Source organism: Oncorhynchus mykiss, chromosome 3 (assembly GCF_057628025.1).
Source record: "Oncorhynchus mykiss isolate SJ-2025 chromosome 3, ASM5762802v1, whole genome shotgun sequence".
In the NCBI taxonomy this organism is placed as follows: domain Eukaryota; kingdom Metazoa; phylum Chordata; class Actinopteri; order Salmoniformes; family Salmonidae; genus Oncorhynchus; species Oncorhynchus mykiss.
In genome coordinates, this window is record NC_143024.1 from 29,285,003 (window position 1) to 29,312,068 (window position 27,066).

The window sequence follows — 27,066 nt, forward strand, 5'->3', positions numbered from 1 at the left end:
TACTGATAAGATGAATAATAATCACACAAATGTATTGTTAGCTCTTGTATACTCCATGACTTCCTCAACATCAACAACATAGCCCAGTGTGCATTCAACACTGAGACATAGCGACCTCTGATGCAATAATATGTGTCTGTTTCTCTTCTCTGAGCAGTCCTCTCACATGTCTGGCAGCTCATGTAGCCAATATTATTTTTTTCAGCAGAGGTCAAATTCTGGACACTTCTATGACTGTTATATTATTGGATCATGGAGGAGCTTCAGTCCACAGTGACTTGCTGTATAAGCCTAGTCAAACAGGAATTCATCTTGGCTCAGGAGTGGGTAAGGGTGGCAGCAGCAGTTTCTCTGTGTCTGCTTGTTTTTAGTGTGACCGTTTAGTGTGACCGTGATGGAAGAGCATTATTCAGCATTCTCATACACCAACAAGACTGAGGGAAAGGCATCCATCATCAAACACGGTGGAGGGATGAATTAAGGGTTGGTAGTGTGTGTGTGTGTGTGTGTGTGTGTGTGTGTGTGTGTGTGTGTGTGTGTGTGTGTGTGTGTGTGTGTGTGTGTGTGTGTGTGTGTGTGTGTGTGTGTGTGTGTGTGTGTGTGTGTGTGTGTGTGTGTGTGTGTGTGTGTGCGCGCGCTTCACTCCTGATATTGTGGTTGTCTGTGTTTATGTGCTATCTGTGACACAATCTCACCCCTGCCTGCCTGCATCAGAGGAGACCAAGTATATGGTCAAGCCCCAGACGGATGTATCAGTCATGTGGACTTTAAACCTCTTGTTTCGTCTCCCTCAGCCTGAAGAAGGGCTTTTTAAACACACCCAATTGACAGAGAGGACAAGTGCTGCTGTTTAAAGATAATCCCCAGGTTTTAAACAGCCCAACAGCGTTTAAACAAAACCTGCTGGTCATCAGAGATGTGTCACATTCTCCAGTAATGGAGGCCATTTTACTGGGTTAATAGACCTTAGAGAAGACTGGCTGGGGTATGAGTGGTGAGTCATGACTTTCACTCTCTTTACTCCCCCCTCCCATCCTTCTCTGAATAGGTTTATCCCCCTGTCCTGGCCTGCCCTGGTACCCCTGTAGACAGACTCTTTTCAGCCAGTCATTATCTTCCTGAGCACTGTGTCCTATGCTGTCCTCCAGGCTTTCTGCATTCTCCACTCCTCTCTAGCTAATCTCTGTGTCCGGAGAGAGAGGGAGAGTATGAGAGATACAGGGATAGAGGGGGAGTGGAGGGGGGAGAGAAAATGAAAATAGAGAGGGAGAGACAGAAGGAGGGTGAGAGAGAGCGATACACCTTACTCTACAGTTTTAGTAAAGAGTGTGTATGTTTATGTGTCTGAATATGGAGAGAGAGATGATTGTTAGTGTTCCCTTGTGCAGGTCTGGTCTGGCTCATCAGTCATGTGAGGAGGAGTGTAACGGAGGTGGACAGGAGAGATTATCACTGATCCCTCTCCTCCCTCTTCTCCTCTCCTCCCTACTCTCCTCTCTCAGCACCACTCTGACAGCCTGCTCTGTGTTTCTACCTCTCCTCCTCTCCTCCTCTCCTTCTCTCCTCTCTCAGCACCACTCTGACAGCCTGCTCTGTGTTTCTACCTCTCCTCCTCTCTTCTCTCCTCTCTCAGCACCACTCTGACAACCAGCTTTGTGTTTCTACCTCTCCTCCTCTCTTCTCCCCTCTCAGCACCACTCTGACAGCCTGCTCTGTGTTTCTACCTCTCCTCCTCTCTTCTCTCCTCTCTCAGCACCACTCTGACAGCCTGCTCTGTGTTTCTACCTCTCCCCCTCTCTTCTCTCCTCTCGCAGAACCACTCTGACAACCAGCTCTGTGTTTCTACCTCTCCTCCTCTCTTCTCTCCTCTCAGCACCACTCTGACAGCCTGCTCTGTGTTTCTACCTCTCCTCTCCTCCTCTCTCCTCTCCCCTCTCAGCACCACTCTGACAGCTTGCTCTGTGTTTCTACCTCTCATCCTCTCCTCCTCTCTCCCCTCCTCTCTCAGCACCACTCTGACAGCCAGCTCTGTGTTTCTACCTGTTCTATTGCTCTGCAGTACGGGACACGAGAGAGAAAGAGAGGATGAGAATGGAAGCTTCTTTTTCACACAACTGGCCCTACTCCCCAAGCAAATCCCATTACCTCTCTCACTTACCCTCTCTCTCGCTGTCTCCCTCTCTCTCCCTCTTTCTCTATCTCTCTTTCTCTCTCTCCCTCTCTGTACTCTCTCTCTCTTGCCCTCACGTCCATACATACACAATGTGATGCTGTATGTCCCCCACTGTACTGCAGACAGAGGAGGACCTAGCTGCATTCTGTTTGCACACACAAACACACACACACACACACACTTAGTGGGGGAGACATGCTAGGGGAAGGGTATGCTCAGAGCTGCCGGGCTGCAGCTGGACATCCTATGGACCACTCTACAGCCCTGTCACATGACGTAACACCACGTCCTAGGAAATATCTACCTACTGTCGTGTCTTTGGCATCATTAACCTGTTGAGTGTAGGGGGCAGTATTTTGATGTTTGGATGAAAAACGTACCCAAATGAAACTGCCTATTTCTCAGGCCAGGAATCTAGAATATGCATATAATTGTCAGATTAGGATAGAAAACACTCTCTGAAGTTTCCAAAACTGTCAAAATATTGTCTGTGAGTATAACAGAACTGATTTTGCAGGTGAAAACCTGAGGAAAATCCAACCCGGAAGTGCTGCTTTTCCTGAAAGCTCTCTGTTCCATTGCCTGCCTTTGCTCCATTTAAAGGGATATCAACCATATTCCCTTTCCTATGGCTTCCCCATGGTGTGAACAGTCTTTAGACATAGTTTCAGGCTTTTATTTTGAAAAATGAGCGAGAAAGATCACATTGCGTCATTGTATGGCTGGGTGCCAGCAGCGTTTTGCATGCGCAACAGCTTGGAGCAGACATTTTCTCTCTCCTATTGAAGAAGCTACAGTCCCGGTTGAAATATTATTGATTATATATTGTAAAAACAACCTGAGGATTGATTATAAAAAAACGTTTGACATGTTTCTAAGAACTTTACGGATACTATTTGGAATTTTCGTCTGCCTGGTCGTGACCGCTCGAGCCTGTGGATTTCTGAACATAACGCGCCAACCAAGTTATTGGTTGAATATAACTTATTTTGGATATAAAGAATCATCTTTATGGAACAAAAGGAACATTTTGGGAGTCGGGGACTCTCGTGAGTGCAAACATCCGAAGATCATCAAACCTAAGCGATTCGTTTTATTGCTTTTCTGACTTTCGTGACCAATCTACTTGGCTGCTTGCTGTTTAATGTTTTGTCTACTGAGAGAGATGTCCTTACATAAACGCTTGGTATGCTTTCGCCGAAAAGCTTTTTTGAAATCTGACACACCAGGTGTATTAACAACAAGCTAAACTGTGTTTTGCTATATTGCACTTGTGATTTTATGAAAATGAAATATTTTTAGTAATTGAATTTGAATTTGGCGCTCTGCAATTCAGCGGATGTTGACGAAAATGATCCCGGTAACGGGATGGGTGCATCAAGAAGTTTTAAAGTGAAGACTTATTTTATCAAATCAATTCTCTGTAATTATAATTACGTGTTTAAACTAATCATGCAAATGTAATTAACTAGGAAGTTGTGGCACCAAGGAAAATCTTCAGATTACAAAGTTATAATTTTCTTAATATAACTCTTCAGATATTTTAATATCTGATCAATTAGTCTTCTAATTAATGAATTATTCTTTACCTCACGTTAGTCTCATTCCAAATGTCGTAAATTGTTGGTTATCTGCATGAACCCAGCCTTTACTATGAATCATCCATACAATTGTCTTCATCATTTATTTACTACCTAACTAAATCATCACAGAAATGCATAAACAAACAAACAGTAGAGATGGTTACAAGGAAATGATAGGGGAGGTTCCCTAACCATTTCCCGCCATGTAGCCAATGCTCCACGTGGTATGGTTAGGAATTCAACAACCATTACAACCTTAGCTTAAACTGAGGTTTTTGTGGTCTCTACTCAAACCTTTGCCCCTCAGCTGACTGGGGTATGCATGGTCTGAAGAGGATTTCCCAAGGTGGGCCAATGACGTAGTTAAACTTGAAAGGGAATGCTCTCACATTAACATCATTACATCATTTCACAAATAGTTTCATCTTTACTCATTCATTTTATACCATAATTAGACGCAAACCTCATAATGGAGGCACCTGTATGAACAGAGTTATGGTAATGTGGCTGTATTGTCTTTCATGAGGTCACAAACATGAAACAAAACGGACCGGGGTCGTAGCTGGCTACTCCACTGACCGTTTACACATTCTCCAAAACATGGATATTGTTCAGTTCTCAAGTTCTGTGATGTAGAATAAATTCCTTTGTTCTCTCTATGTGTCTCTTTCTGCATGGCCAGGAGGAGAGAGTCTCTGAGATAACAGAACCTGGGTGTAGGAGAGGAGAGAGAGGGGGAAGGCACGCGCTATACCCATAGAGGGCCACGTCATGACGCTACACTGTCTTGTTCCTGAGACACTCTGATTGGACCAGGAAACAGGAAGTAGCAGTAGGCCCTGAGCAACCAATGATAGTGAGAGAGGGGACTCTCCCTCCACAGTCCAGGCACTCAAACTGGACACTCCAGATACAGCATTTACTGCCTAGCCCCCTTACTATCTGTGTGTTACTGTATCATAGTCCTGTGTTGTGTGACACTGTCCTAATGACTCGGGAGAAGACAGCACAAACCACACTCACACATAGACACAATACAGTAGCCTGTCAGATGTACTACTACAGAGGGGTGTTGGTGTTGAACTCTGAGAACACTGCAGTACTGCTGTTAGTGCTGGAGACTGGTGTTGTCTGTCTGTCTGTCTGTCTGTCTGTCTGTCTGTCTGTCTGTCTGTCTGAGGAGAATGTCTGGGCTTGAGGGGGCAGGGGGACATGTCGTGTGTGTGTCTACCTAAGAGGGAAAGGCAGGGGTAGCCTAGCTAGTATAATACATTCCCTGCATCCTTTCTCTGTCCAGCTCATACACAGAGAGCACTAAACCATGGCTAAAGATGAATTTAGACAATACCACAGGATCAATGTTGAGCCTCCTCTCATTCTAAACAGTGAACACAACACACCACTGAGCCCTGAGTCTGATGGAAGCCCCTATAGGCTAATTACAGTAAGGACAGGGAGATAAGGCCATGATGATGAGTCAGTGTGGACAGGTATCAATTAGTCCCTGCTTTTCAGGCTCTTCTTTTTTTGCTGAAAAGGAAGTTGGCAGTAAGTTGGAATGTGGAGAGTCCCAGCAGAGAACCCTGCTCTGACACTGAGCCAAGAGGAGCAGCTTTAACATGCAGGGCAGCAGGCAGGCAGGCATACCCAGAGAGGGAAAATAGAGGAGAGAGAGAAAGAGATGGGGAGTGGAGAGAGAGAGAGAGCCAGACTGCCCATTTAATCAACCAGGCCAAAGCCAGCTGCACTTTCCCCCTCCACAACCCTGTCAATGCCTGCAAAGAACCACAGGGCTGGAGTGTGGAGTGTGGAGGCTGGAGACAGCCCTCTCTTGGCGGTGATCAGAGAGTCTATTGGTCTGACAGATAGAGATAGATAGGCCACATTTTCTATGGTTTGTTCCATGTTAGAATAGGGTTTCACCGTTTGATTTATGGTAATATTGTACCATGATTGACACCTCCCACCGCTCCTGTTTCTCTCTGTTATTCTTGGCTGGGACATGGTGGAAAAACAAAGTTACAGAAGGGCTTGAGAACCTGTGTTTTGATCTTCTTTGCTGATGGAAAACACACCTTTACTTGTGTGTGTGCATTTCCATGACGATAGAAATCCCCTGCTGAGAAGCCGTCTAGCAGTTCTGTGCTCACTAGTTTCCCTGTCCTAGCACTGTCTCCCTCTACAGTACTACAGTACACTTACACTCTATTCCCTAAAATACTAATACTAAATAGGATTCGTTATCTATCCTAATACAGTCACGTTGTTGTAAATAATGTGTTTTTGAGAGAAGTAGAATACGTTCTGAACACTATTGATGATGATTTTTATCTTGGTGGTGTTCATCTGTCGGCTACATTAGAGTGCATTCAGGTTAATAATACACTGTATTAATATGCCATTCCTTCTCTTGGTCAGCGCTCATGATTTAAATTAGGCCTAGTCCCAAATGGGCCCTGGTCAAAAGTAAGGGAATAGGCTGCCATTTGGGGCGGACACTTAGTGTCACGTTTTCTTCCTCCCGTTTCTAGCTAGAGAGCCAGTTTTTCCAGAGATTGTTTTGCTAATCATCCGTTCTGTGTCTGTCTGGTATATAGACGACCCATGACACACGCTAACGTCACCGACCCCATTACCACAGTAACATGGTCCTCCATCACGACACAGGCCTCTGACCTGTCGTTAGACTCAAAGATGGTGAATCAGCTGTGCATGTTAACGAGGGTTAGTGTGAGTGTGAGAGTGTGAGAGTGTGAGAGTGTGTGAGTGTGTGAGTGTGTGAATGTGTGAGTGTGTGAGTGTGTGAGAGTGTGTGAGTGTGTGAGAGTGTGTGAGTGTGTGAGTGTGTGAGTGTGTGAATGTGTGAGTGTGTGAGTGTGTGAGAGTGTGTGAGTGTGTGAGTGTGTGAGAGTGTGTGAGTGTGCGTGCAACTGCTTGCATGTGTCGTGAAGTGATTGAAATGAATGGCCAGTGGTCTGTGTAGAGGGAGATGCTAACAATGTCTTTATGAGGCCTGTGTAGTCTAATGTTGATCGAGACTTTTCCCTGGTTCCCTAACTGTCCCTGTCTGTGTGTCCTGAGACTATTACTAGCTGAGCTCAGTCCAGACAACACACACTAACAGAGTTTAGAAGCTGTAATCTTTGACTTTTAGCACACACTCACACATGCAAACACAGATGTGTGTACACACGCTTTCTATCTCTCTCTCTCACACACACACACACACACACACACACACACACACACACACACACCAAACACACTCACTCACAAATACACACACACGCCATACATCCTGAAGGTGTTTAATCAGCATGTTCATGTGCTTCTGAGCTGTTTGCTTTGTGCACCTCAAAGACAGTATCTAATAGCCCCCGCGCTTCCTCGTCCCTCCCCCATCCTCTCCCCCCCCCCCCCCATCATCCCCTCCCCACCTCCTCCCCCCCATCATCCTCCTCGTCCTTTCCGACCTTCTCCTTCCCCCATCATCCTTCTCCTCCCTCCCCCTCCCCCAACCTCTACCTCGTCCCTCCTCCTCCCCGTCCTCTCATACCATCCCCATAGCCATCAGTACTATTGGAATTGAAACACATGGCATTGCCACAATGTCTCCTCTTTGTTTAAGCAAACAAGTATAGACTGCCTGCATGTCTTGTCTTGTCTTGTCCAGGTATCCTACTGCCATCAACAGGCACAATAAAACAAGCATGACCCACACACAGGCTTTTCTAGGGCACACACAGCCATCTGATACAGATAGATAATCCTGTGAAGAAACCCTGGTGTGTCATTTAAAGGGAATATGAGAGGAGTTTCTCAATGTGTTTCTATGATTAGCTCTACATGAAAAACTTTCACCCTCCCCATACAGGCCCTTCCTCCATACAGACCCCTCCCTCCCCATACAGACCCCACCCTCCCCATACAGGCCCACCCTCCCCATACAGGCCCCACCCTCCCCATACAGGCCCACCCTCCCCATACAGGCCCCACGCTCCCCATACAGGCCCCACCCTCCCCATACAGGCCCCACCCTCCCCATACAGACCCCATCCTCCCCATACAGACCCCACCCTCCCCATACAGACCCCAACCTCCCCATACAGACCCCACCCTCCCCATACAGACCCCTCCCCCACCCTCCCCATACAGACCTCTCCCCTTACAGACCCCACCCTCCCCATACAGGCCCACCCTCCACCTACAGGCCCCTCCCTCCCCATACAGGCCCACCCTCCCCATACAGGCCCACCCTCCCCATACAGGCCCCACCCTCCCCATACAGGCCCCACCCTCCCCATACAGACCCCACCCTCCCCATACAGACCCCTCCCCATACAGGCCCCACCCTCCCCATACAGACCCCACCCTCCCCATACAGACCCCTCCCCATACAGGCCCCAACCTCCCCATACAGACCCCACCCTCCTCATACAGGCCCACCCTCCCCAGACAGGCCCCACCCTCCCCATACAGGCCCCACCCTCCCCATACAGACCCCACCCTCCCCATACAGGCCCCTCCCTCCCCATACAGGCCCCTCCCTCCCCATACAGGCCCCTCCCTCCTCATACAGGCCCCACCCTCCCCATACAGGCCCCACACTCCACATACAGGCCCCTCCCTCCCCATACAGGCCCACCCTCCCCATACAGGCCCACCCTCCCCATACAGGCCCCACCCTCCCCATACAGGCCCCACCCTCCCCATACAGGCCCCACCCTCCCCATACAGGCCCCACCCTCCCCATACAGACCCCTCGCTCCCCATACAGACCCCTCGCTCCCCATACAGGCCCACCCTCCCCATACAGGCCCCACCCACCCCATACAGGCCCCACCCTCCCCATACAGGCCCCATCCTCCCCATACAGGCCCCACCCTCCCCATACAGAATAAACAGCATGATCATTACACAGGCGCACCTTGTGCTGGGGATAATAAAAGGCCACTCTAAAATGTGCAGTTTAGTCACACAACACAATGCCACAGATGTCTCAAGTTTTGACGGAATGTGCAATTGGCATGCTGACTGCAGGAATGTCCACCAGAGCTGTTGCCAGAAAATTGAATGTGAGAGAATTTGGCAGTATGTCCAACGACCTCACAACCACAGACCACGTATAACCACGCCAGCCCAGGACCTTCACATCCGGCTTCTTCACCTGCGGGATCGTCTGAGACCAGCCACCCAGACAGCTGATGACACTGAGGAGTATTTATGTCTGTAATAAAGCCCTTTTGTGGGGAAAAACTCATTCTGATTGGCTGGGGCTGGCTCTCCCATGGCTGCGCCCCTGCCCAGTGTGAAATCTTTATATTAGGGCATAATGAATTAATTTAAATTGACTGATTTCCTCATATGAACTCTAACTCAGTAAAATAATTCAAATTCTTGCATGTTGCGTTTATATTTTTGTTCAGTATAAATGGGGGCTGGGCTGTAGCCTGGGCAGAGGAGAGAGAGAGAGAAAAGCACTATGTTATCATAAAAGGGAGGAGGACAGATGGAGGAGGAAACAGGTGGAGGAAAGAAGGCTTACCCTGCACACTCCCCCCTCCCACCCGGGTGCTGAGGTCCCCTACTGAGGGAACCAGAGCAGGAAGGGAGCAGAGGAAGTCTTGACCTGGGTTGGGTCTGAAAGTGTCAGAGGTCATGTTGAGATATTGTCTGATACCCTGCTTGTGCTTTGGTCTGATCACTCCAAGGTCCTGCATTGGCTAGTCCGTTTCAAATAACATTTTATTTGTCACATGCTTTGTAAACAACAGGTGTAGACTAACAGTGAAATGCTTAGTTACGGGCCCTTCCCTTCAAAGCAGAGAGAAAAAAAAATTATAGAAAAATAATAACACACATAATATATATATTATGAATATTATTATGAATAAATAAATATATTATGAATAAATACACAGTGAGTAGCGATAACTTGGCTGTATACACGGGGTACCAGTACCAACAAGCTCTCATAGTCTCACGTCAGAGTTAAGACATTCATCCATGTTTCTCAGATGTCAAATTTGTAAGTGTTTGGTTACTTCTCTGTATCGTTCCAAGGTTAAGTTTAGGCATTAACTCTGAATGGTTAAGGTTAGACATTAACTCTGAATGGTTAAGGTGAGGGTTAACTTTTGGAACCATAAGCAGATGTTCACACCTATCCGACAAACCCGTCCACAACGCCCTAGCAAAACTGAAACCTACTCCTCTCTAGGTTTCTTCCTAGGTTTTGGCCTTTCTAGGGAGTTTTTCCTAGCCACCGTGCTTCTACACCTGCATTGCTTGCTGTTTGGGGTTTTAGGCTGGCTTTCTGTACAGCACTTTGAGATATCAGCTGATGTACGAAGGGCTATATAAATACATTTGATTTGATTTGATGCTTGAAGGTAACAGCGATCATTGTTGCCCCTAGTAGCCAGTTTCCATGTCATCTCTCAACGTCCTCAGACATGGATGTACGTCGAATACTGACTTGAATCACGGGTGACCTGCCTGACCAGTACCGAGTGGATGTGCAGGAGTGAAAGGTAAATGAGGTAGATGTGTACATACAGTGCCTTGCGAAAGTATTCGGCCCTCTTGAACTTTGCGACCTTTTGCCACATTTCAGGCTTCAAACATAAAGATATAAAACTGTATTTTTTTGTGAAGAATCAACAACAAGTGGGACACAATCATGAAGTGGAACGACATTTATTGGATATTTCAAACTTTTTTAACAAATCAAAAACTGAAAAATTGGGCGTGCAAAATTATTCAGCCTCTTTACTTTCAGTGCAGCAAACTCTCTCCAGAAGTTCATTGAGGATCTCTGAATGATCCAATGTTGACCTAAATGACGAATGGTGATAAAACAATCCACCTGTGTGTAATCAAGTCTCCGTATAAATGCACCTGCACTGTGATAGTCTCAGAGGTCCGTTAAAAGCGCAGAGAGCATCATGAAGAACAAGGAACACACCAGGCAGGTCCGAGATACTGTTGTGAAGAAGTTTAAAGCCGGATTTGGATTATGGCTTGGGGATATAAGCTGTTCAGGGTCCTGCTGGTTCCAGACTTGGTGCATCGGTACTGCTTGCCGTGTGGTAGCAGAGAGAACAGTCTATGACTTGGATGGCTGGAGTCTTTGACAGTTTTTAGGGCCTTTCTCTTACACCGCCTGGTATAGTGGTCCTGGAAGGCAGGGAGCTCGAACACACTCTGCCTTGCGGTCAGATGCCAAGCAGTTACCATACCAAGTGGTGATGTAGCCAGTCAAGATGCTCTCAATGGTGCAGCTGTAGAACTTTTTGAGGATCTCATAGGGCTTTGTACTGTTCACGCTACTACAGTGGATACAATATAAACAAACGTTATGCGTTATCACGTGATGCTGCCTTTGAATCCCCTCTCAAATAAGATTCCTTTTCAGTTACCTTCTGACAAACCTTCTGACAAAAATGCTACCAACAAAGGTAGGTGCCTTTGTAAGCCAATAGGCTGCAGGCAGCTGCCTTTGGATTGGGACACAACAATGCTGAAACGGCATTCAGAGGTGGAAGAAGCATCGGACCAAAGCGTAGCGTGGTAAGTGTTCATGATGAACACCCACCCAGACCCCCCCCCCCCCAAAGGTGCCGAGTCCGGCCGCAAAACCTGAACCTATAGGGGAAGGTCTGGGTGGGCGTCTGTCCGCGGTGGCGGCCCTTGCTCCTGGCTGGCGGCTTCTGGCTGGCTGGCGGCTCCTGGCTGGCGGCTCCTGGCTGACTGGCTGCTCAGGACAGACTGGTGGCTCAGGACAGACTGGCGGCTCAGGACAGACTGGCAGCTCAGGACAGACTGGCGGCTCTGGCGGCTCAGGACAGACTGGCGGCTCTGGCGGCTCAGAACAGACTGGCGGCTCTGGCTGCTCAGGACAGACTGGCGGCTCAGGACAGATGGGAGACTCTGGCGGCTCAGGACAGACGGGAGACTCTGGCGGCTCAGGACAGACGGGAGACTCTGGCGGCTCAGAATAGACGGGAGACTCTGGCGGCTCAGGGCAGACAGGAGACTCTGGCGGCTCAGGGCAGACGGGAGACTCTGGCAGCTCAGGGCAGACGGGAGACTCTGGCGGCTCAGGGCAGACGGGAGACTCTGGCGGCTCAGGACAGACGGAAGACTCTGACAGCGCTGGGCAGGAGGAAGGCTCTGGCAGCTGGACAGGCGGGAGCACCTGTAGGGAGAAGACGGAGAGATAGCCTGGTGCAGGGGGCTGCCACCGGAGGCCTTGTGCGTGGAGGTGGCACTGGATAGACCGGACCGTGCAGGCGTACTGGAGCTCCTGAGCACCGAGCCTGCCCAACCTTACCTGGTTGAATGCTCCCTGTAGCCAGGCCAGTGCAGCGAGGTGGAATAGCCCGCACTGGGCTGTGCTGGCGATCCGGGGACACCATGCGTAAGGCTGGTGCCATGTACGCCGGCCCAAGGAGACGCACTGGAGACCAGATGCGTAGAGCCGGCTTCATGGCACCTGGCTCGTTGCCCACTCTAGCCCGGCTGATACTAGGAGCTGGAATGTACCGCACCGGGCTATGCACATGCACCGGGGACACCGTGCGCTCCACCGCATAACATGGTGCCTGCCCGGTCCCTCCTGCTCTCCGGTAACCACGGGGAGTTGGCTCAGGTCTCCTACCTGACTTAGCCACACTCCCCGTGTGCCACCTACAATACATTTTTGGGGCTGCCTCTCGGGCTTCCTTGCCAGCCGTGTTCCCTCGTATCGCTGGCTCCTCTCTCCGGCTGCCTCTGCTCTCCTAGCTGCCTCCACCTGTTCCCATGGGAGGCGATCCCTTCCAGCCAGGATCTCCTCCCATGTGTAGCAACCCTTGCTGTCCAAAACGTCCTCCCATGTCCAGTAGTCCTGACATCGCTGCTGCTGCCCATTACCACGCTGCTTGGTCCTTTTGTGGTGGGTGTTTCTGTAACGGCATTCAGAGGTGGAAGAAGGATCGGACCAAAGCACAGCGTGGTAAGTGTTCATGATGATTTATTCAAAACAAACTGAACACTGAAATACAAAACAATAAACAATGTGAACAAAACGAAAACCGAAACAGTACCGTGTGGACCAAACACTCACACGGAAAACAAACACCCACCATTCAAAAGTGAAACCCAGGCTACCTAAGTATGATTCTCAATCAGGGACAACAATTGACAGCTGCCTCTGATTGAGAACCATACTAGGCCGAACTCAAAACCCCAACATATAAAAACACACATAGACTGCCCACCCCAACTCACGCCCTGACCATACTAAATAAAGACAAAACAAAGGAAATAAAGGTCAGAACGTGACAAATGCTGTATGCTGTTGCTGCATATATGAAATACAAGTAACTGCCAAAATAATGACCTGCCCAGCATTTCATACATGACCCTAATCAGGATCCACACCTGTGTGGAAGCACCTGCTTTCAATATACTTTGTATCCCTCATTTACTCACGTGTTTCCATTATTTTGGCAGTTAACTGTACACACAATGTGTATGTGCGGTTATGTGTGTGTGGTGCTGTGCATAGTGTGTGTTCGCCCTCCCTCTATCTGTCAAGGTCACTGAGAGGATGTCATAAATCCAGTCTAAAGCACTGACCATCCCAGTCTCAGCTCTGAGCAGCCTGCTGCCTGCAGCCCAACACATACCCACCGCTCCAATGTCATGTACACCAGAAACACTGCTGATTAGCTCTGTTTACCATGCACGTACACATACACACACACACACACACACACACATATAAACACACAGTGCCAAATCTTTCTCTCTCTCTCTCTCTCACACACACACACACGCCACTCTCACACACACACACACACACATACACACACACACACGCCTCTCTCACACACACACACACACACGCCTCTCACACACACACACACACACACGCCTCTCTCACACACACACACACACACACCTCTCTCACACACACACACACACACACACACACACACACACGCCTTTCTCACATGCACACACACAGTCAATACACCCAACGTCATAAACTATGTTATTCAGAAATGTTCAACGCAAGGTAGAGACACACACACAGCTGGTCTCCGGAGCTATGCAGCCCAGGTCTATTCCTGTAGCAGTGGAAACAGAGTCCAGGCTCTGAAGCTGAACACATACACACCACAGCAGCTGCCCTGTCACTGGTCTCCAATTGGATGGAGTCTAGAACCCAACTGTTAGCAGCTCCAGCAGGATTAAAGGTTACATCACACTCAGCTCTTGTCATGCCTGATGGCACCGATAAAGCACACACACACTGACAGTCAATAACGGTCAGCTATGGATTTAGGTTCAACTCCATTTAAGAACCAATGCCACCTCACATGCTCTCATATCAATGTCCCTGTAACTCTAACTAAAGTGAAATGAAAACAATTTGATCAGAGAGAACATCGTATTGTAAAATAATTTACATTTTATTGGTCACGTACATGTGTTTACCAGATGTTATTGCAGGTGTAGTGAAATGCCTGTGCTTCTAGCTCCGACAGTGCAGTAATATCTAACAAGTACTATCTAACAGTTTCACAACAAATACCCAATACATACAAATCTAAGTAAAGGCATGACATTAAGAATCTGTAAATAGATGGACGGGCAATGTCAGAGCGGCATAGACTAAGATCATGAAGAACTATAGCTTCTGGTTACATCACACCCTATTCAGATCATGAAGTACTGTAGCTTCTGGTTACATCACACCCTATTCAGATCATGAAGTACTGTAGCTTCTGGTTACATCACACCCTATTCAGATCATGAAGTACTGTAGCTTCTGGTTACATCACACCCTATTCAGATCATGAAGTACTGTAGCTTCTGGTTACATCACACCCTATTCAGACCATGAAGTACTGTAGCTTCTGGTTACATCACACCCTATTCAGATCATGAAGTACTGTAGCTTCTGGTTACATCACACCCTATTCAGATCATGAAGTACTGTAGCTTCTGGTTACATCACACCCTATTCAGATCATGAAGTACTGTAGCTTCTGGTTACATCACACCCTATTCAGACCATGAAGTACTGTAGCTTCTGGGTACATCACACCCTATTCCCTCTATAATGCACTACTTTTGACGAGAGCCCATATACTGTAGAGCGAGCACTATATAGGGAATATACTGTACATACTGCACTGCACATACTCGTGCTTGCACATATACTCTCTTTCACTCACGTACTCTCTTTCTTTCTTTTTCTTTCTTTCTCGCTCTCTCTTTCTCTCTCACTCACTCTCTCTCTTTCTTTCTCTCTCTTTCTCTCTCCTTGTATCTCTCTGTGTGTCTCTCTCATATGTGTCTCTCTCATATACACACACACAACCCTGGTACTGCTTATACATTAATTGTCTCTAGGAGATAATAAATATAAAGTGCTGATGTCATCATGCCTCGTTCTATCGCTCTCTCTTGCTCCCTCGCTCCGCCATGCTGTTTGTCATCATAATTTTTCTACCCTCCTAATATGTGATGTTTGTCGTGTCTCCTATGTCCTGTACTCTCTGTCTTTCCAAATATCCTGCTCTTCTCTCACTCACTCCCCTTCTCCCTCCCTCTCTCTTTCGCTCTCTCTCTCTCGCTCTCTTTCACTTCCCTTCTCCCTCTCCCCCCTCTCGCTCTCTCTCTCCCCTTCTCCCTCTCCCTTTCTCTTTCTCATATTATCTCAGTTTTGATGGTACTCCACTCAAATCAAATCAAATTGTATTTGTCACATGCACCGGATACAACAGGTGTAGACCTTACAGTGAAATGCTTACTTATAAGCCCTTAACCAACAATGGAGTTTTAAGAAAAATACCCCCCCAAAATAAATAAATAATTCAAGAGCAGCAGGAAAATAGCAATAGTGAGGCTACAGTATATACAAGGGGTACTGGTACAGAGTCAATGTGTTAGTCGAGGAAGTTGAGGTAGTTGAGGTAAAATGTACATGTTGGTAGAGGTAATATGTACACCGGTTAGTCAAGGTAATTGAGGTAATATGTACATGTACGTAGAATTATTAAGGTGACTATGCATGGATAATAACAGAGAGTAGCAGCAGCAGGAGGGGGCAATGCAAATAGACTGGGGGTAGATCTTCAGGAGTCTTATGGCCTGGGGGTAGAAGCTGTTTAGAAGCCTCTTGGACCTAGACTTGGCGCTCCGGTACCGCTTGCTGTTCGGTGGCAGAGAGAACAGTCCATGACAGTTTTTAGGGCCTGGTATAGAGGTCCTGGATGGCAGGAAGCTTGGCCCGGTGATGTACTGTACCCTCTGTAGTGCCTTGCGGTCTGAGGCCGAGCAGTTTCCATACCAGGCAGTGATGCAACCAGTCATATGCTCTCGATAGTGCAGCTGTATAAACTTTTTAAGATCTGAGGACCCATGCCAAATATTTTCCGTCTCCTGGGGGGGAATGGGTTTTATCCTGCCCTCTTCACGACTGTCTTGGTGTGCTTGGACCATGTTAGTTTGTTGGTGATGTGGACACCAAGGTACTTGAAGTTCTCAACCTGCTCCACTACAGCCCCCTTGATGAGAATGGGGGCGTGCTTAGTCCTCCTTTTCCTATAGTCCACAATCATCTCCTTTGTCACATTGAGGGAGAGGTTGTTGTCCTTGCACCACACGTTCAGGTCTGTGACCTCCTCCCTATAGGCTGTCTCATCATTGTCGGTGTCATCGACAAACTTAATGATGGTGTTGGAGTTGTGCCTGGCCGTGCAGTCATTAGTGAACAGGGAGTACAGGAGGGCACTGATCACGCACCCCTGAGAGGCCCCCGTTTTAAGGATAAGCATGGCGGATGTGTTGTTACCTACCCTTACCACCTGGGAGCAGCCCGTCAGAAAGTCAAGGATCCACTTGCAGAGGGAGGTGTTTAGTCCCTGGGTCCTTAGCTTAGAGATGAGCTTTGAGGGCACTATGGTGTTGAACGCTGAGCTGTAGTAAATGAATAGCATTCTCACATTGGTGTTCCTTTTGTCCAGGGCAAAAGGAACACCAATGTGAGATTGCATCATCGGTGGATCTGTTGGGGCGGTATGCACATTGAAGTGGGTCTAGGGTTTCTGGGATAATGGTGATAATGGTAAGCCATGACCAACCTTTCAAAGCACTTCATGGCTACAGATGGCTATGGTGGTCTGCTTGAAACATGTTGGTATTACAGACTCAACCAGGGACACGTTGAAAATGTCAGTGAAGACACTTGCCAGTTGGTCAGCGCATGCTCGGAGTACATGTCCTGGTAATCCTTCTGGCCCTGCGGCCTTGTGAATGTTGACCTGTTTAAAGGTCTTACTCAAGCCCTGCCACATCCGACGAAAGTTGAAGCCGGTGTAGTACGATTCGAACTTAGTCCTGTATTGATGTTTTGCCTGTTTGATGGTTCGTCGGAGGGCATATTGGGATTTTTTACAAACTTCCAGGTTAGTCCTGCTCTTTGAAAGCGGCAGCTCTACCCTTTAGCTCAGTGCGGATGTTGCCTGTGATCCATGGCCTCTGTTTGGGGTATGTACGTACCGTCACTGTGGGGACGACGTCATTGATGCACATATTGATGAAGCCAGTGACTGATGTAGTGTACTCCTCAATGCCATCGGAAGAATCCCAGGAACATATTCCAGTCTGTAATAGCAAAACAGTCCTGTAGCTTAGCATCTGCTTCATCTGACCACTTTTTTATATCCCGAGACACTGGTGCTTCCTGCTTTAATTTTTGCTTGTAAACAGGAATCAGGAGGATAGGATTATGGTCAGATTTGCCAAATGGAGGGCGAGGGAGAGCTTTATACGCGTCTCTGTGTGTGAAGACTCTCTTGTTCTTCTCTAATCGTCTGGAGTTAAGGAAGAATTGACAATTTAACAAGGAAACTAACACTGTGGGATAGAAGGGGTCAAATATCTCCAATACATAATTCTTAAAGATTTTGGATTGGACTCTAATTAATAAATACTAAAATAACAATTTTCTCGAAATTGCATCATATTCCAGCCCAAGACACCTCCTGAAGTGTGCGGGTTTGGGTGTGGGTGTGTGTACGTGTGTATTTGTGTACGTGCAAGGTCACCAACATCAAAACCCACTTGGTAGTAGATTATTTATAGAGGAATGCTCTCTCTCTCACCCGCTCTCTCTCCATCTCTCTCTCTTTCGCTCCCTCTCTCGCTCCCTCATTTCAATTCAAAGGGCTTTATTGGCATAGGAAACATATGTTTACATTGCCAAACAAGTTAAATAGATAATAAACAAAGGTAACATGAACAATCAAAATGTACAGTAAACATTATACTCACAAAAGAGGAATTAGAGACATTTCAAATGTCATATTATGGCTATGTACAGTGTTACAACAATATACATACCTCTCTCTCTCCCTCTCTCCCTCTCTCCCTCTCTCCCTCTTTCCCTCTCTCCCTCTCTCTCCCTCCCTGCCTGCTGTCCTGCCTGCTGTCCTGCTCTCTGTTTAACACACACTGAGTGTGTTGGTCAGTTTTTACAGGAACAGTAGCCTGGTGTTTTAATGAGGCCACAACCCTCCGGTGTGTGTGTGCATTTACATGTGTGCGTGTCCTTTTTCTGAGTCCCTTGCCCCCCATCTGTGTTTTCTGTAGCTGTCAGCTGAGCCAGTAACATGTGTTTCTTTAACACATCAGATAAAAATAACCAACAATTGAGAGAGAGTTCTCCTTTGCCTGGACCCACACATACCCCTGTCCTGCGCAGTCCTGGGTTAACCTTCATAGTGGAAGCAAGTTTGTGCGTGTTGTTGTGTATGCGTATGTGTCTTTGTGTGTATTTAAGTAGGTGTGTGCATGTACACACACTGCACACAATGAACTCTGCATGAGAGCAGTTTTCATTCTCACTTGCTTCCAGTATGAGTAAATAATCAATTATTGAAGCAGGATTTGGTCTGAGGGCTGCAGATAACATGACATACACAACCACAGAACCAACTGTTGAAATAAAGATAGTGCCTCTGTTTATGGGGAGATTGTTTGAGTTATGCAAATGATTAACCCAGGCAGACACAATGGCACAAGTATGCAAGCACTTGTGTGAGTCTGACATGGCACCCTATTCCCTATATAGTACACTACTTTTGACCAGGTCTCCTTTCTAATAGGGAATATGGTGGCATTTTGGACTCACCCTTGTATTGTGTGAAGGCAGAATTAAATAAATTATTTTAGGCGACAGTTATTGGGAGTTATTGGGAATATCCCCTTTGCTCATTCTGAAACAGTCATCAACCACTAAACATTAACCTTGACTGACAATCCATTGATTTGGTTGTACTAGACAGTGTAGTCTGACTGGGTGAATTATTCCCTGAGTAGAGTCAATAGATGAATATAGAGAATAGATGGTTGTAGTGCCGTTCTGTGACCTCAGAAGGGATCCTATGACAGAGAAGTGCTGTGTTGTCAGTCTGGAGTCATAATAGACACTGTAGTAGTGGGATTCCTCCTATCAATTCCACACTATGCAGAGCTTGATGCAGATCAGCACTTGCTTTAAACTATGTGTGTTGTTGTTTGTAAGGAAGGAAGACCAAATGCACCTCTCCATCTCCTCTCAGCATCACGTGTCCCACTGCATTAGAGCCTGCTCCCAATGCCAATTTGGTCCATATAGACTACTCGGGTTTAACCATGGATATAGAGCTCCCCCTTCAGGAAATGTAGTGTAAACGCAATCATTCTTAGCCAATCATGGCGGTATCATGTTGATGTGTGTTTTGATCCTCATAGGTGTTCTCTCTATCTTTCTCTCTCTTTCCAGCCTCCACGCAGAAGCCCTGTGGTTCTTTGCAGGCTGTGACTAGGGCTATTTGCAGGCTTTGACAAGGCTGTGGTGGTGGAGAGTGCAGCTGGCTTTGGCCTGGTTGATTAAATGGGCAGTCTAGCTCTATTTTCTGTCACTCACTCACTCACTCTCACTCACTCACTCACTCACTCACTCACTCACTCACTCACTCACTCACTCACTCACTCACTCACTCACTCTCTCTCTCCCTTCAGAGGACGTCCTGAGTAAGGATGCAGGGGAATGTGCAATCTGTCTTGAGGAGCTGGTACAGGGGGACACCATTGCTCGCCTGCCCTGTCTCTGCATATACCACAAAGGGTAAGTCCCCATCTCTCTCTCCCCTTCTTTCTATATACCTCTTTCCTTCCCTTCTCTTCCTTCTTCTTCTCCTTTTCCTTCTATATACCTCTCTCTATCACAAAATGTTTCTGTACAACCTAAGACAAGATGGAGCTCTCCTGTTTTCCTCAACCGGTACGTGTATGCATAATCTTTCCTGCTCTCTCTCTCTCTGTCTCCCTCCCCTTCCCCTCTTTTGTTCTGTATACAGTGTATTTACAAAGTATTCAGATACCTTGACTTTTCCACATTTTGTTCCGTTACAGCCTTATTCTAGAATGGATTCAATAGTTTTTTTCACCCTCATCAATCTACAAACAATACCCGTTAATGACAAACCATAAACAAACAGGTTTTTGTTCATTGTTGCTTAAATATCACATTTACATAAGTATTCAGACCCTTTACTCAGTTCTTTGTTGAAGCACCTTTGGCAGCGATTACAGTCTTGAGACTTCTTGGATATGATGCTACAAGCTTGGCACACCTATATTATTTGGGGAGTTTCTCCTATTCCTCTCTACAGATCCTCTCAAGCTCTGTCAGGTTGGATGGGGTGTGTCGCTGCACAGCTATTTTCAGGTCTCTCCATAAATGTTTGATCGGGTTCAAGTCCGGGCTCTGGCTGGGCCACTCAAGGACATTCAAAGACTTGTCCAGAAGCCAATCCTGCGTTGTCTTGGCTGTGTTCTTAGGCTCGTTGTCCTGTTGGAAGTTGAACCTTCGTCCCCAATCTAAGTTCCTGAGTGCTCTGGAGCAGGTTTTCATCCAGGAATTCTCTGTACTTTGCTTCTCTCGTCTTTCCCTCAATTCTGACTAGTCTCCCAGTCCCTGCACCTGAAAAACATCCCCATGGCATGTTGCTGCCACCACTATGCTTCACCGTAGGGATGCTGCCAGGTTTCCTCCAGATGTGACGCTTGGCATTCAGGCCAAAGAGTTCAATCTTGGTTACATCAGACCAGAGAGTCTTGTTTCCCATGTGCCTTTTACTGAGGAGTGGTTTCCGTTTGGCCATTCTACCATAAGCACCTGATTGGTGGAGTGCAGCACAGATGGTTGTCCTTCTGGAAGTTTCTTCCATCTCCACAGAGGAACTCTGGAGCTCTGTCAGAGTGACCATCGGGTTCTTGGTTACCTCCCTGACCAAGGCCTTTCTCCCCCAATTGCTCAGTTTGGCCGGGCGGTCAGCTCTAAAAAGGAAGAGTCTTGGTGTTTCTAAACTTCTTTCATTTTATGAATGATAGAGGCCACTGTGTTCTTGGGGACCTTCAATGCTGAAGAAATGTTTTGCTACCCTTCCCCAGATCTGTGCCTCGACACAATCCTGTCTCAGAGTTCTACGGACAATTATTTCGACCTCAAGGCTTGGTTTTTGCTCTGACATGAACTGTCAACTGTGGGACCTTTCCAAATCATGTAAAATCAATTGAATTTACCACAGGTGGACTCCAATCAAGTTGTAGGAACATCTCAAGGATGATCAATGGAAACAGGATGCACCTGAGCACAATTTTGAGTCTCATAGCAAAAGGTCTGAATACTTATGTAAATTGTATTTTTGTTAAAACCTCTCTGTGATAGGGTCTAGTTTCCTGAATTTCCGCCTGACTGACGTGCCCAAAGTACTGCCTGTTACTCAGGCCCAGAAGCCAGGATATGCATATAATTGGTTGCATTGGATAGAAAACATGTTGATGTTTCTAAAATTGTTCAAATAATGTCTGAGACTATAACAGAATTGATATGGCAGGGAAAAAATTAGAAGAAAAACCTAGATTTTTTTTTTTTTTTAGGTCCCAGGTTACAATAGAAAGCTATGGGTCCTATGTAATTCTGGCTCCCAGATTGCAATTCCTATGGCTTCCACTAGATGTCAACAGTCTTTATTCAAGGTTTCAGGCTTGTTTCTTGAAAAACGAGCAGGAATTTGGAGTTTTGGTGAAGAGGGCACCGGAACAATATCAGTCTTTTGGCGCACGCGGAAGAAGGTGTGCGCTTACTAATTTTACTTTCCTTTTGAACACACTACTTTCTGTATGAAAAATTATAGTTTACATTTTAGAGCACCTGAGGATTTAAATAGAAACATTGTAACTTTTTGGACTCCTTTGTCTGCATGTTGAACGAGTGGATTACTGAAATCGATGGTGCCAACTAAACAGACTTTTTGTAACAGTATTTTTGATTGGAATTTCACAATTTTCACCTATATTAAGAGATACAACAACAGAGACAAAGCAACAAAAACAGCACTCACTTACACATACCTGCGTATAAATATATACAGTGCCTTGCGAAAGTATTCGGCCCCCTTGAACTTTGCGACCTTTTGCCACATTTCAGGCTTCAAACATAAAGATATAAAACTGTATTATTTGTGAAGAATCAACAACAAGTGGGACATAATCATGAAGTGGAACGACATTTATTGGATATTTCAAACTTTTTTAACAATTCAAAAACTGAAAAATTGGGCGTGCAAAATTATTCAGCCCCTTTACTTTCAGTGCAGCAAACTCTCTCCAGAAGTTCAGTGAGGATCTCTGAATGATCCAATGTTGACCTAAATGACTAATGATGATAAATACAATCCACCTGTGTGTAATCAAGTCTCCGTATAAATGCACCTGCACTGTGATAGTCTCAGAGGTCCGTTAAAAGTGCAGAGAGCATCATGAAGAACAAGGAACACACCAGGCAGGTCCGAGATACTGTTGTGAAGAAGTTTAAAGCCGGATTTGGATACCAAAAGATTTCCCAAGCTTTGAACATCCCAAGGAGCACTGTGCAAGCGATAATATTGAAATGGAAGGAGTATCAGACCACTGCAAATCTACCAAGACCTGGCCGTCCCTCTAAACTTTCAGCTCATACAAGGAGAAGACTGATCAGAGATGCAGCCAAGAGGCCCATGATAACTCTGGATGAACTGCAGAGATCTACAGCTGAGGTGGGAGACTCTGTCCATAGGACAACAATCAGTCGTATATTGCACAAATCTGGCCTTTATGGAAGAGTGGCAAGAAGAAAGCCATTTCTTAAAGATATCCATAAAAAGTGTCGTTTAAAGTTTGCCACAAGCCACCTGGGAGACACACCAAACATGTGGAAGAAGGTGCTCTGGTCAGATGAAACCAAAATTGAACTTTTTGGCAACAATGCAAAACGTTATGTTTGGCGTAAAAGCAACACAGCTCATCACCATGAACACACCATCCCCACTGTCAAACATGGTGGTGGCAGCATCATGGTTTGGGCCTGCTTTTCTTCAGCAGGGACAGGGAAGATGGTTAAAATTGATGGGAAGATGGATGGAGCCAAATACAGGACCATTCTGGAAGAAAACCTGATGGAGTCTGCAAAAGACCTGAGACTGGGACGGAGATTTGTCTTCCAACAAGACAATGATCCAAAACATAAAGCAAAATCTACAATGGAATGGTTCAAAAATAAACATATCCAGGTGTTAGAATGGCCAAGTCAAAGTCCAGACCTGAATCCAATCGAGAATCTGTGGAAAGAACTGAAAACTGCTGTTCACAAATGCTCTCCATCCAACCTCACTGAGCTCGAGCTGTTTTGCAAGGAGGAATGGGAAAAAATGTCAGTCTCTCGATGTGCAAAACTGATAGAGACATACCCCAAGCGACTTACAGCTGTAATCGCAGCAAAAGGTGGCGCTACAAAGTATTAACTTAAGGGGGCTGAATAATTTTGCACGCCCAATTTTTCAGCTTTTGATTTGTTAAAAAAGTTTGAAATATCCAATAAATGTCGTTCCACTTCATGATTGTGTCCCACTTGTTGTTGATTCTTCACAAAAAAATACAGTTTTATATCTTTATGTTTGAAGCCTGAAATGTGGCAAAAGGTCGCAAAGTTCAAGGGGGCCGGATACTTTCGCAAGGCACTGTATACATACATACACATATACACACACACACACACACACACACACACACACACACACATACATACATACATACATACATACATACATACAGGTACATACCACACACACACACACACACACACACACACATACATACATACATACTTACTAGAGGTCGGCCGATTATTATTTTTCAACGCCGATACCGATTATTGGAGGACCAAAAAAGCCGATACCGATTAATCTGTCTATTTCTTTAATTTAATTTATTTGTAATAATGACAATTACAACAATACTGAATTAACACTTATTTTAACTTGATATAATACATCGATAAAATCAATTTAGCCTCAAATAAATAATGAAACATGTTCAATTTGGTTTAAATAATTTAAAAACAAAGTGTTGGAGAAAAAAGTAATATGTGCCAATATGCAGTATGTGCCATGTAAAAATGTGTGCCATGTAAAAAAGCTAACGTTTAAGTTCCTTGCTCAGAACATGAGAACATATGAAAGTTGGTGGTTCCTTTTAACATGAGACTTCAAAATTCCAAGGTAAGAGGTTTTAGGTTGTAGTTAATATAGTGTTTATAAGACTATTTCTCTCTATACCATTTGTATTTCATATACCTTTGACTATTGGATGTTCTTGTAGGCACTATAGTATTGCCAGTGTAACAGTATAGCTTCCGTCCCCCTCCTCGCCCCTACCTGGGCTCGAACCAGGAACACATCGACAACAGCCACACTCGAAGCATCGTTACCCATCGCTCCACAAAAGCCGTGGCCCTTGCAGCGCAAGGGGAATAACTACTCCAAATCTAAAAGCGAGTGACGTATGAAACGGTATTAGCGCACACCCAGCTAACTAGCTAGCCATTTCACATTGGTTACACCAGCCATTAGGCTGATAGGCTTGAAGTCATAAACAGCGCTGTTTTTGCGAAGAGCTGCTGGCAAAATGCATGAAAGTGCTGTTTGAATGAATGATTACGGGCCTGCTGCTGCTCAGTCAGACTGCTCTATCAAATCAGACTTAATTATAACATAATAACACGCAGAAATATGAGCCTTTGGTCATTAATATGGTCGAATCCGGAAACAATCATTTCGAAAACAAAACGTTTGTTATTTCAGTGAAATACGGAACCGTTCGGTATTTTATCTAACGGGTGGCATCCCTAAGTCTAAATATTCTTGTTACATTGCACAACCTTCAATGTTATGTCATAATTACGTAACATTCTGGCAAATTAGTTCGCAATGAGCCAGGCAGCCCAAACTGTTGCATATACCCTGACTCTGCGTGCAATGAACGCAAGAGAAATTACACAATTTCACCTGGTTAATATTGCCTGGTAAACTGGATTAGTAGTTTATAAAAAGTTTCTGTACAGCACTTTGAGATATCAGCTGATGTACGAAGGGCTATATAAATAAATGTGATTTGATTTTATTTGAAATAAAAGTATAAAAATAATAATAATAAAAAAACGGAAATCGGCGCCCAAAAATACTGATTTCCGATTGAGTCCCGCATAGCCTCTGATTTAGTTAAGTTAATCTTGTAGCCTGAGAATTCGCTGAATAATTAAATAATATTAATAAAATATGTAATTGAAGTCTCGGGACTAGAGATGAATATCAGGACATCATCAGCATACAAGCTTATTTTATGGTGAACATCACCAATGAGCAGCCCCTGTATAGCAGGCGGCCCTGGTGGCCTCGGCCAGTGGTTCCATAACGAGTGCAAATAGGAGAGGGGACAAAGGACAGCCCTGTCTGGTACCTCTGTGTATATAGAAGCTATTTGACCTTAGCCCATTAGTAAGGACAGCAGCCTGAGGATCATCATATAAACCTTTCACCCATGTTATAAAGTTGTCCCCTAGACCAAATTTATTTAGAGCAAAGAATGGGTAAGACCACTCCACACGATCAAATGCTTTCTCAGCATCTAGGGAGAGCACAAGACCATCCAAAGCACTTTGTTGGTAGGCTTGAATTACATTAAGAAGCCGCCTGACATTGTTGCAATTACGGCCCTTAATGAAGCCAGTTTGGTCTCCTTTCACAATTAGTGGCAGTGAGTCCTCTAGTCTTGTGGCTAGAATTTTAGAAAGCAATTTTCTATTCTAGAAGGGAAATTGGTCTGTACGAGGAACAAGACTCTGGACATTTTCCCTTTTTGAGAGTAAGTGATATGTTGGCTTCTCTCAGCATTTGAGGGAGCTGGTCATTTGAAAATGAGTGGTTAAACATATCATGCAATGGCTCAAGGAACAGGCCATGGAACTCTTTATAGAACTCACTACAAAACCCGTCTGGTCCTGGGGCCTTACCATTTTGCAGATTCTTAATTGCGAACATTATCTCTTCCTCGGTAATAGGGACATTAAGGAGAGACCTCTGTTCTTTGGAGATAGTAGGGAGCTCAATCTTAGAAAATAAGTTCTCCATTAATTTGGGTGCATCCTTTGGCAGTTCTGAGGCATAAAGGTTTGCATAAAATGACTTAAATTAGTCATTTATCTATTTATTTTCATATAAATGATTGTCATAGCTAAAAAGAGAGCTGTAGTCCTTCTCTTTAGTTCCTAATTCACCCTCTAACGTGTTTTGCTTTTCACGCTCTTTCCGTCTCTTAGTGGCTGTGTATGACATAATCAGACCCCTGGCGTACGCTTTACAGGTTTCCCAAAGGAGCGAGGGGTTATCTGTTGATTGAGAGTTAATAGAGAAAACGCTTTAAACTCTGTAATAAAATATGATGTGAATGTATGGTCTTTAAGAATGGTTGTATTCAACCTCCAATGTCTTGACCGATTGAATGCCCCGTTGAGTTTTATGTCCAGGATCACCTCTGCATGATCAGATATGACTATGCTTCCTATCCTAGCGGATAAAACAGACTGCAAAGATGTCCTGGGCATAAAGAAGTAATCTATTCTAGTCTGACATTCTTGAGGTCCAGAGATTAAAGTGAACTCTCTGTTGGAGGGATGAAAAGTTCTCCAAACATCAGCATACCCCAGATCATCACAAATAGCTTTAAGTGACTTAGCTTGAGGAGAGAGTGAAGCTATACCGCATTCCTCAACAAAAATGTACTGAACGTGTCCCTTCAGAATTTTCCGGGAGTCCCAAAACACGAATATTGCATCTGCGTCCTCGATTATCCAAGTCGTCAATGTGCTCCGCCATTTCGCGCACCTGT

The 27,066-nt window shown here is 45.6% G+C and overlaps 1 protein-coding gene across 1 annotated transcript in view; it reads left to right on the plus strand.

The window, feature by feature from the left end:
* The window catches only part of LOC110511937 (E3 ubiquitin-protein ligase znrf2), a 77,519-nt gene that overhangs the window by 45,384 nt on the left and 5,069 nt on the right, over positions 1–27,066 (plus strand). The window contains exon 3 of the mRNA XM_021592615.3: positions 19,822–19,927. Coding sequence (XP_021448290.2) covers positions 19,822–19,927 — 106 coding nt within the window. The remainder of the gene's footprint in view (positions 1–19,821; positions 19,928–27,066) is intronic.